This window comes from Taudactylus pleione, unplaced genomic scaffold (genome assembly GCF_031769625.1).
Source record: "Taudactylus pleione unplaced genomic scaffold, aTauple2 ptg000703l, whole genome shotgun sequence".
Lineage (NCBI taxonomy): Eukaryota > Metazoa > Chordata > Amphibia > Anura > Myobatrachidae > Taudactylus > Taudactylus pleione.
The window spans coordinates 5,423,883-5,435,897 of NW_028285105.1; the positions used below are offsets into that span (position 1 = coordinate 5,423,883).

Below are 12,015 nucleotides of genomic sequence, written 5' to 3' on the forward strand. Positions count from 1 at the left end.
CCAAAGTGCCAAGTCGCAAGGGGTGAGCACCGCCAGCAGAAGGAAGAAGAGGAGGAAGCACAGGAAGGAGAGCAAGGCGAGGATGGTCTGCTCCAACCTGCTGTACCAAGCCAGCTCTTCATACTGGCAGTGACCATCATCAAGGACTCGTGGGAGGATTATTGATGCTACCTTTCTGGCAAGGAGATCAACTTCATGGAATGCCTGGTGTTCTGCAGGTGAGGGGCACGGAGGGAGGGGGCACCTCACCCAGAAGTCACATATACTAGTATACTCACACCACTCTGGTGAAGGCATATGGTTATAGGGCAGATCTTTCCAAAGTGACTCTCCAGCTGTTTTAAAACTACAAGTCCCAGAATGCCTTGCCACAGTTTTGCTATTAGGGAATGCTAAAACTGTGGCAGTGCATGCTGGGACTTGCAATTTCACAACAGATGGGAAGCCACAGGTTGGCCAGGACTGTTATAGTGCCTCCCCAGCTATGGATCTCACTGCACGTCACTGGCTGAGAGAGGCTGTTTGGCATGACTGCAGCAATAATATTAGTGGATACGTGTCTAGGGCAGAGTCCAGAAAGCAGTCTAGGGTCAGGGCAGGTAGTGAATAATAATAGTACAGTACAGAACAATATGACAGCAGCCAAAATAATCTGAGGTCAGGTCTTGCAGCAGATAAGGCAAAGTCAGTACTCAATCTGAGATTAGCATCGAGCAAGATAGAATCCAGGAGACAAGCCGAGGTCAAGACAGCCTGGCGAAAACAGCAAAATCCAACGTCAATCCAAGACAGTAGCAATAACAAGAAACACGCTGAGGAACTGGGTCAGCACAGATCACCACCACATGCAAGACATGGAAGAAGCTATCTAAGGCTAAGGAGCCAATGGAGTGAGGTCTGGAGACCCAACCCCTTCCTAAAGCTGGGTACACACCATACAATATATCATCTCGACGCAGATTGAAACAATATCGTACACATCATATAGTGTGTATGGCCGATCACTGTTCCTGGCCATCATTCATTGAATCGTCCCATCTGATGTGCTGCATAGCAGATCGGGCAATGCAATTATTGATGCAGTGTAGTTACATGCGCCATTGCATGGCAGATTGTGCAGTGTGTGTATGGCTCACACGATGCATCGCTACATCACTTGCCGCATCACTGGGTCGCACCGTTGTAACTAAGGTGTCTACCAAGCTTAACAAGAAGTAGGTTTTAATAAAAGCATTCTCGTTGCCTAGCAACCGGGACTAGACTGGAAGAATGGTGACTCAAAGAGCAGGATGCTGGCGGCTGTGCTAAGAGAGCTAACTGGCCAGATGGTATCCCAAGAGCCTCCAATATGGCACTACAGAGACCAGCACTCCCTGCCAACTACTGATCCCATATATGGTTCTCAGACAATGGTATATAAAAAGGAGTTGCTCATATTTAGTCATGTTTAATTTTTCTTTATTGAAATCACAAATCATTACACAGTGTAATAGGAATTTGATACTGACAACAATTAAAACATGATCATTGGCTGTAATTATCATGGTCTCAGTGTTCCCTGTGAATGCTCTAATGATGCTCTATTTTAAGTATACAATAAATCTACTGTAGGCAATCACATATGTAAACTAAGAAAATATATACTACTGTAGGTCACCCATTGTAGTTATATGACCACACATGAGGCCTCCAGAATCTATCAGGTTGGCCAAAAGTTATTTAAAATATTGTACATATACTTTATAATGTACAATATTGTTTTACATTGTACATTGCCTGCATGAAAGTCACATTATAGATAAAATTGCTATCCTGTATTGTAATTGCATCAGAATTATCTGTCTCAAAGACATTTTCCTAACTTATTATTATTACTCAAAATAATGTGGTATCTCCCTTTTCATTTTATTTCCTGTGACCAATTTAGTAAATGCTGAAGTACTGTAAACATCTGAATTCTCCAAGTAAATCTACTTGTCCTTGTTGACTCTCCGTACTTTGGCGTCAAATTTGACATCTTGGAATGCGGTAAAAGCTCTCAAAGCTCGCTCTGGTAAAAGCCTGTAAAATACAAAAATAGTCAAATGTTCTTTATGGGTTCTTCTACAGTGATACACAACTTCCCTGGCGATCACCTCGCTTATATTACAGCAAATTAATAGAAGACAACGACAGCGCACAATGTGTATATTATTGTAAATGCAGAAATTGTATTAAGGTATTGACATTTCTGAGACAAGATGCCAACAGCATGTTTGTGTTATGCTGTATTAAGGATATCATATGATAATAAAGCCTCTGGTCTGAGCTGAGGTAGGAGGAAGGCATTACCTGGACAACCACATTTCTGTCACATAGGGGGAGATGTATCAAGCCCTGAACAGAGAAAACATGTACAAGTTGTGTAAAGCAACCAATCAGCTTCTCTGTTTAATCTTTTATCTAGCACAGTCTTTGAAATGACCGATTGGTTGTTTTTGGCAATAACGCCACTTTATCTCTATTCAAGGCTTGATACATCTCCCCTTAGTGCCAACCAGGGAGTTTGTGATATAATAGTGAAAGCTGACCCATACTGAAACATGCAGTTATTTGGGACTCACAGATTACTGTAAATTGCGTTTAATCCGAGTATTCTAGTTTTCTATAGTCAATTTTGTTGAAGGAGTGTATTACTGTGCAAATTCCAGTATTCCTGTTCTCCAGGTAGGCTTCATGCCCTGTTCCAAGATGGCCGTGTGATCATTAATGAGCATGTGCATTGGTAATCTCTGTACTGTAAGAGTGGCATGGTGGGAGACAGAAGTCTCCTACTTAGCGCCTATGAGAGACCTTGTAATTAACTGATATAAAGCTGTTTCAGATCCCTGCACTGTGACCTGTATAGAACTCCACTCTGCTCCATTACCAGTGTACAGATAACAGTGAGTACAGCTGCACCTGCTATCTCTCAATAAGCCAACACCACTGGTTAAGTAACTGGGCTATTCATAGTTTGAGTCATCCGCTGGCGTGTACCTACATTAGTCTGCAGTATCAACACCTACACGCATATAATTTCCAACACAGTTTCCTGGGGTTGGGTACGGGATGTAATCCCAGCGTTCAAAATCCTGACACCGGCATTCCGACAGGGATAGGATACCGACACCTGTCGGTAGGTAACCTAACCCACCCCCTCTACCCTACCCCTCCCTCCACTGTGCCTAAACCCAAACTCCCCCCTAGTATCTACACCTAACCCCAACCCCCCGCACCCTAATCCTCCCCCTAGTACCTGACCCCTAAACCCGCTACCTACCTTTGGGATACCAGCGTTCAGGAGGCTGGTATATTAACCATATCCCTTTTCCTGTGCCCATAGCTATTGCCTGATGCTAACCATTATTATATGTTAAAAGCTTTCTTGTTTGCAAGAAAAAAGATCTGCCACACACCCATCCTGTCAGAAATAGTGGGGTGGCAGAGTTAGCCCTTCCTGTCAAAACTGCACTGGGTCTTTTTTAAAATGAATATACAGTAATTTGATATCCATAAACAGTATATTTTGATCCATAAACAGTATTGTGCTAGCAGTAATTTTCCTTTATTTTATTACCTTGAGTGCTATATTATCTGTATGTGCATAGTGCATAGTTGTAACAACAACAAATGTGAAGAACTTGGTTGTGTGACCAGACACCAGGGGGCAGGTCTACCATGTGTCGGATTTTCAAAGCCACCCTTGATCGGCGACTTCGAACAATGGATTTTAAATATCAATAGTAATCAATGCAAAATCAGGCTTGTTTGGCATTCATTTCTATTGTCATTTGAAATACATCGGTCAAAAATGCCAATCATTGACGATTTGAAAAAAAAAAGCTCACTGTAGTTATATTCGTCTTTTTCAAAGTTTATCAAACCATCCTCTTTCTAATATTCAATGAGTGAAATAAAAATAGTAAGTATCGCATCTGCGATGCGGTACATCTCGCCTGTCTTCGGATACATATCGCGGTTGATTACCGCGGTATGTACTTAGAATATCACAAAGGACAGCTCTCCCAATTGTGATGCCCCCAGACAGAGAGACTTCCAGATTTAACACCCAGAAGTCCCTCTGGCGTCCTTCTGTGCCCAAGGGGGAGCATCTCAATAACAAGCCCGTAGGCTTCTATTGGGTAACGCCACCTGAAGATGGCGTTACTCAAGCACTGGAGCTTTGTACATTTGGGGAATATGGTAATACCCCCGAAAACTGCATTTTCTGGGATTTCACTGCATTTTCCTCTTTAGTACATCCCGCCCATACTGTCTGTGTGTGCGCCATTCTCTGAAATCACAGGAGTTACAGGTACCTGTGATTGTCCCACACTGCTCTGGTCTGTATTGTAACTACTACCTGGAAACTTCCTGTTCACATGATTAAGTGGGCAACAGGGGCAACAACATCTACTCAGGCTGACAAGTAGTTAAGAGTACAGAGCATGGAGTGGAACCATTACAGACATAGGGGACTCTGATGGATCCAGCAAACAGCGCATACAAAATAACATGGCTTTGGTTTGTTTTTGTAATTTTAACACTTTAACTGGTTTTCGGTGGTGTTATGTTTTAAGGCATATCATTTAAATCAATAAAACCATGTATACTTACAATTCTAAAGCACTAGAAAGTGCTACAAAAGGTGGAATATAAATAATCTTCTTATTAGTCAGTATACCATCCACCAGCTTCTTGGCCACCTCCTCTGGTGTCAGGTTGGCAGCAGTTCTGAAATATGAACAGACATAATTAACTCTAGGCGCTAAGTATCTCTTAAGATTATTATCCATTACCTTCCTCTGCTCATTACAGCCCTATATATATATAAGTCTTAATTATAAGAGTGAAGGCGCCCATACACGGTGCGACATGTGACGGGGGATCCGATACCTCACCGCTGCCGCTGCATGGGATCACATATCGCATCCCCAGATCAACTGATCCTGCAGGAAGATCTGGGGATGCGATGTACGACCCCACGGGAGCGCGCTTTGTCCAATATCATGGCCATACACACTGCGATATAGCAGCCGAATCATACCAATCCATCGGACATCTGCTTTATCGCACCGTGTATGGGGGCCTTAACATGTAATGAAAACAATCCTGATGACCCCTATATGTACATTTCCATAGAGAGTGTATCTTGAAGAAATAAAAGTAGTGCTATTGAAAGTATATACAGAGGCCTGATATCTGCCATATCCAGATTATGTTACGTTCTTTTGCATGTTAAAAACAGGAAAAGCGTCATCTCTATCCATTGTATCTCATTTAAAAGCCCATCCCATTAAAAACGTTTTAGCATGTCGACACATTAGCTTTCTCAGCTTCCACCTTTAGCTTTCTGTATAAATGGGTAGATGCTCACATCACCAAATGCCATTTGCACTTTGAGCCAACAGTTATATGTGTCTGTCTCCCACTGTGTCACTCTCTCACAGTAAAGACAAGATGGCCCCACACATGCTCAGTACTTGCCTTGGTGGCCATCGTGGAGCAGGGAATGAAGCCTCCCTGGAAGAACAAAATGCAGTCTACGCAATAGCAAACTCCCTAATCAACAATAACTTCATGGCCCTATAGCTGCTTCATCCACTTCAATGGCAGCAGTTCCACCACTGGGTTCAATGTTCATAAGTACTTTAGATAACATTTTTATAAACAGAATAAAAAAAATTGGATCATTATTTTTTTTAGAACTTTCATCATTCTAATCTAACCGCTATGTAGAAAATAGTAAGGGCACAACCTACCTGGTTAAACCTCCACCTTTCATTCCTTAAGCCAAAAGCATACCTCCCAACAGATCCAGTAATCGGGTCGACAGGCATGGCCACGTCACGATGAGGGAGTGACTGTGTCACAATGGTGGCACCTATTCACTGAATTGAGAATACCTCCCAACCTTCCCACTGTGAGATACATGTGTCCGCAGGCAGGATGGTGGAACAGATCGCTGCAATCAGGACTGTCCAGTATAATTGGTATAGCTGGGAGGTATGCAATCAGGTATAGCTGGGAGGTATGCTCATAATACCAGTGGTACATCCATCCCTCTTCCACAGGGCTCAACAGAGGGCTTCTGTAGCACAGAGTCATAACTAGACATATTAGTGGCACCCACATTTTATGGGAATGATAAAAGGCAGATACTGAGGGGGGGATGGGTGCTAAGTCTTGTAGACATTCATAATGTTGACATGAGAATGTCGATATGGCTGCAATGTCAACACTGTTTTCTATATCTAATGCAAGTGTTGACATTATGATCTGATTACATGAAATGAATAGGAAATATTCACATGGTCGCTGCCTCTGACAATTTAGAGTACATAGATATAAATAAGCTTGGAAGTCAGACATTACAAAATATAGGATGCTACAGTATATGTTATAATTTACCTTATGCTTGCATTTGTAACAAAGCCAGTGTCAACAAATACAGGACAGAGACAAGTTGTCTTTATACCGGTCATCTGCAGTGCTAGGAGCTCAGCTGTCAGTGCCTTGTGGTATCCAACTGCAGCAAACTTTGTAGAACTGTATATAAAATTAAGAAACAGTAATGTAGTAGTAAACAACACATTCCGTCATTGGACAGAATAAACACTATGGTTATCATTTACAAACTGGAATTGTGGGTGCACATCATTCCAGTACTGGGAAGGCCCCCATTTACCCATAGCACAAATTCAATAAGGTGCTGGTAATAGACATTCCGACCCTTGTTCACATATTAGCAATACAGATTTGCCAGCTTCAATGCGAATCACCCATTTCACCACATCCCAAAGGTGCTCTACTGTAATAACTATAATTGCTATAAAATGTTTAGGCGCTGCTCTATATATATATATAGAGAGAGAGAGAGAGATACACATATACATGCACGCACATATATATATATATATATATATATATATAAGCAATAAATGTCTGTAACCAATATTTAAAAACTGATAATACCACAAGGATAGAATAAATTGTTCATATATATTTGTCACATATTACAGTTAGGAAAGCCAATACCGTGATCTCGATCTGCAGGATCCCAGGATTTAGTTTTAAAAAGCTTGAGATTTTAATCCTGGGATTGGAGGCACCAATCCGGGGATTTCTGGATAATTTAAACTTGCGGGCAGTGACGCATGCAACTAACTGTTCTGGCCAGGGCAGTACTGAGCTCTTCTGGTGGCTCAGACGCGGCTCGGGCTATGACCTATAATGGCAGTGCAGCTGCGTGACATCATAGGTCACACGACAGCATTCGAGTCCACCAACGGAATCAGTGTCAGAGCCAGTTAAGGGGGTCCCAGGGGTCAAGTGGTGGAGGAGGAGTATTGAGCAGGACGGCACGAGGAGCACAAGAGAGAGGTACAAAAGACCTGAATGAGGGAAGGAGAAGTAGCCACATGAGGGAAGATAAGCCATATGAGTGGAGATACACTGTGGGGCATATTCAGTTGGATGCGAGAATACCCAAAAACTCGCACCTGTGAGGTTTTTCCTGCAGGTGCGGGTTTTTTGCTATTCAAATAGGTTCGGATTTTTTCTTTTTTTACGAGCCGGGAGGTTGGAAATCTCGCACCTCTGGAGCAACTGTGATTATATCTAATATCCTTAATTTTAGGAAAAATCAGCTGGACTGCTCTGGTACCCCGGCGGAACCCCCCCCCTGTGGACTGATTAAGCAATTGGAAGTTTCCAATTAGCTTAATTAGTCAGTAATTACTCACCTTCCGAAGTGCTGTCTTCATTGAGCATGTTAGTGTGTTTGAGTGTGTATGAGACCCCCGGTGTATGTGTGTCCCCCCCAGTGTCAGTGTTTCCCCCCGGAATGGGTGCTGGGAGAACTACATCTCCCAGCAGCCCTTGCCCCTCCCACGAGCCCCTGGTGCCTCTCAGCAGCCCCCGGGACTCCCAGCTGCTCTCTCTCCGGTGAGAAGATAGAGGGTAGGCCACCGGGAGCCGCGGAGACCACTGGTGGACCCCCAGGCAGGTAAGTGAAGTATTTAATTAAAATTTTTTTACACGGCGCAGAGCTTTCAGAGCTGAACTCATTTGTTACCTTTAATGACTGACCTTTTTTTTATAGCTTTATTATTTTAATTAAACAGAAACCTATTATATATATATATATACTGTATATATATATATATATTTTAGGGTGGTGCGAAATGTGTCAGGCACAGAGCACCGCAGGGCAGGGGGCACTGTTTGGACCTGTCAATTTTTTTTATAACCATTGTATCTTGTAGCTTCCTTTTGTTTATCTTTGGCATCTCCTGGCCACCCCTATCTCCTCCCTGGCTGTCTCCCCCTCCATCTGTCCACCTCCCTAAGCATCTTTAGTCACATGCCCTTTTATTTTAACACACACAGCTCCCACAGGTTCTGATGGCAGCCTTGACCACCAATTCTCGACCCAACCTGAGTTCACCTGCCAGTGCAGGGTACATAAACGGATCTCCTCACCGCTGATATTTGCTGCATATATACTGCAAGTAGTGCTCTTTCTATCCCTTCAATCGGTGATGTACACTTCCGGCTCCAGGCTTGTGCACGGCTTTTCTAACGGACAAATCCTGCTGCAGTCATTGGATTCATACTGTATTTGGCAGTGACACCTGGATAACAGTGGGGGGCGCCAATGGACTTTCTGGCCCAGGGCACTAAAAAAGTCTAGCTACTCTGTATATCAGAATCTTTTTTTTTTTGTCAAATTTTTTTATTGAACATTTTCAAATAATACAAAGGTCAAATCAGCATCAACATAAAATGATCAAACAATTACAGAGGGACCATGGAAGTCATAACATCAGGGGGTTCAGTATCATATATCAATATATTTCACTAGTAAATGAATGAGAGTGTGTGTGTTAAACCACATATTTTCCATAAGTTTGTAGATAACGTCTCACTGTAACTTAACCATCAATTTCAAAGAACATAAAGTAAAATTAAAGATAGAAATGGGGGGGGGGGAGAGAAAAGCTGATATCTAAAATACACAAAAAGTAAATCTGAGTCTTGCAGTTATACTTAGTAAAATACATAGGGTTTTTGCTAGCTATGAAAGGTGTTGCTGCATCAGGATGAGGTAAGGTCTAAATTTCTGATTAGAACATACTTCTTGAATATGATAGATCAGCCGTCTTTAATTTCCAAAAGATCTCTTAGACTGGTTTGTAGGTCTAAATTTATTGATGTCAAGTAGAGGCCCCACTTGCGTATAAAAGTGTGGGGGCTCGACTCAACAGTCGAAAGGGTGTCATACTTATCAAAGCACATATATCTCAGCAGTAGTGCTTCCACATCTCTTAATGAAGGGGATTTGGTGCTGATCCAAGTGTTAAGGATCGATTTCTTTGCTACTGTTACTATCATGGTTAACATGGGTTAATAGGATTTTTTCCTGTGTGTTAAGATGCCATGCTTCAAAATTTGCAAACAATAACGGTATAGGATGTAGGTGTACGTTCAGGGAGAATGTGTGATTAATGAAGTATACCACCTTAATCCAAAACTTTTTGATTCGTCCACATTTCCAGAAGTTATGGAAGAAAGTCGCCGAGGTAGATTTACATTTGGGGCACCGCCCATCCTCATCAGAGACAAAGTGGCTATGTTGACCATGAGATATATATGCCTTGTATAGGGTTTTGACATGCACCTCTTGTAATATAGAAGAGCGCAGTATTTTCAGGTCAGAATCTTTTTTATTCTTGAAACACTAGTAACTAATCATGTCATTGTATTTCTCTGCCTGTTGTCAGGGTCCTACTGTAATGCATGGGTATCCCTATCACCCTACTTTCCCTATGTACCTAATTATCACCTGGAGTTCTCTTCCACCCCATTGTATTTGTATCCTTAAACGTCTTAGCGAGTACCCATTACACTATTAGATTGATATCTGGTGACTGTAAATGTCATTTGATTACTCAGAACTCATTCTCATGTTCCTGGAGCGAGCTTGAGATGACGCGTGCTTTGTGGCATGGCCTGTTATCTTACATGTCACAGCACAAATCTAGATTTATCAAACCAGGTGATGTTTTTCCAATCTTCAACTCTTCAGAGTCTGTACATACTGTAGCCTAACTTTCCTGTTTTTAGCTGACAGAAGTGGGACCCAATGTGTGTAAACTACTATAGGTGGCTGCCAAGGAAGGGAGCATTCTTCCCATACATGCCTACTTTCCCAGGAGGCTCCTGATTTTTCAGGCAGTCCCCCGAAACCCTTGGAAGATTAGCCAGATCTCCTGCTTCCGACCAACTTCCTAGTGAAGTGGGCAGGATAGGAAGATAATACTGGGAAGCGCCAGTCCGTAGGAAGGGGACGCAGCTAAAATGATGCCCTGTCCCCTCCCTATGGATCCATAAATTGTGGCATTTTGACATGACAGAGCCCAGCCCCGCCCACCGAAGTAACCAGCTGCATCTCCTCTCTGTGCTTCTCCCAGGGAAGAGATAAAAAAAACTAGGCAAGTATAATTCTTCCATCTGCACAGCTGACCCATGCCTAGCAGGGTCCATTAGACGGGCCTGGCTAATTAGTACTCACTTCCATCTACTCTACTCCCCTGTAGCCCATGTACTATAAGATTGATGTGCTGTGCATTCATAGATTCGTTTTTGCATACCATTATAGTAACACATAGATATTTAAGATACTGTTGCCTTCCTGACATCTTGAACCAGTCTGGCCATTCTCCTCTGACCTGCCTCATTAAGGTGTTTTGTACGCAGAACTGCCGTCACTGGATTTTCTGTTTTGTACTCCATGAATTATTTTTTCCCTTACTGCCTGCTTTATCTTTATACTGTAGTTTAGATGAATCATGAGTGTAAAAAATGTACTCTGGATGGAATGTCTAATTCTTCTCAAAGCTACACAAGCTCTGGCCTATTTCCTTTGGCTCATCATGCAATCCGCATTGTGCGGATTGGTGACAACATAAAATGCAGTCATTAAAACATAGGGCCCGATTCAGAGATGTATGCTAAATTCGCCACTGCTGTGTCTTTGTATGCAGCAGCTGTGCCAAATTTAGCAAAAGCCGCAGGAGGCGTCTTAAGTAAAAAGACACCCACTGCCGGCTCTGTGATGTGCTGCTGCGTCCGAAGACGTCATTCATGCTGAGGCATTTGGGGCACTACGATAGACGTTGCAGGACCAGATCTGCACATGCGCAGTGCGGCTCCTGCGCAGATAATTAAACACTATAATATCGGATTTACGTCAGTCTCTGAATCAGGCCCATAGTTGCACAATGTCACAAAGCAGAAAGGAACACTTCAGCATGGCTGACTTTTAGGTTTCCATGAATGCAGAAATGCAATATATTACTGATTTTACACTGCATTTAAAACTTTAAATAATTTTTCTTAAATTCACCCACAGAAAGAAAAAACAGTAATAGAGTAGTGGATGATTTGTAATATAAAGGCCTATTTTTCAATCTGTGATAGCAAGGATGAATTATTTTGTAAAAAATAAATTCTTATCACTGAAGTTCCCAAAAAAATATAATCGGGGTAACTGAGCAACATTCACCCACCCTAATGATACTTAACCGCTCAGTGGAACTGAAAGCCCAAAGTATAAAAATTAAAATAGACAAAAATTATTAAATATAAGCAACTGAAAAGTTTTTCATATAAAAAGGATTGTTTTTATTCAAGGAATAAGGCATTATTTAAATGATTTTCCCCTGTTACCCTGAGAACAGGTATTGCAGTGAAACAAGTGCCTCCACATAACTTAAAAAACCAGGCACTGATACCGCCAGCAGTAATCTTATTTTATCATAGCTCTTTGAGATGACGTTATTGCACAGTCTGTTTTAAAAATAGGGCACTATCAGATCCTCTGTCTTACAGGTCTGGGTAATTGGGCAGGTACTCGGGAATACATGGATGTGCAGAAAATACTCAGTAGGGGAGAATGCTCACAATTAGGCCACAGTCCATTCTATAAGG

At 42.2% G+C, this 12,015-nt stretch overlaps 1 protein-coding gene across 1 annotated transcript in view; it reads right to left on the reverse strand.

Annotated features, from left to right (window-relative positions):
• Positions 1-1,525: 1,525 nt before the first annotated feature.
• The window catches only part of LOC148477664 (17-beta-hydroxysteroid dehydrogenase 13-like), a 44,712-nt gene continuing 34,222 nt past the window's right edge, over positions 1,526-12,015 (reverse strand). Inside the window, exons 5-7 of the mRNA XM_088456398.1 lie at positions 6,433-6,570; positions 4,639-4,755; positions 1,526-2,061 (exon numbers count right to left, since the gene is read on the reverse strand). Coding sequence (XP_088312524.1) covers positions 1,971-2,061; positions 4,639-4,755; positions 6,433-6,570 — 346 coding nt within the window. The 3' untranslated portion in view covers positions 1,526-1,970. The remainder of the gene's footprint in view (positions 2,062-4,638; positions 4,756-6,432; positions 6,571-12,015) is intronic.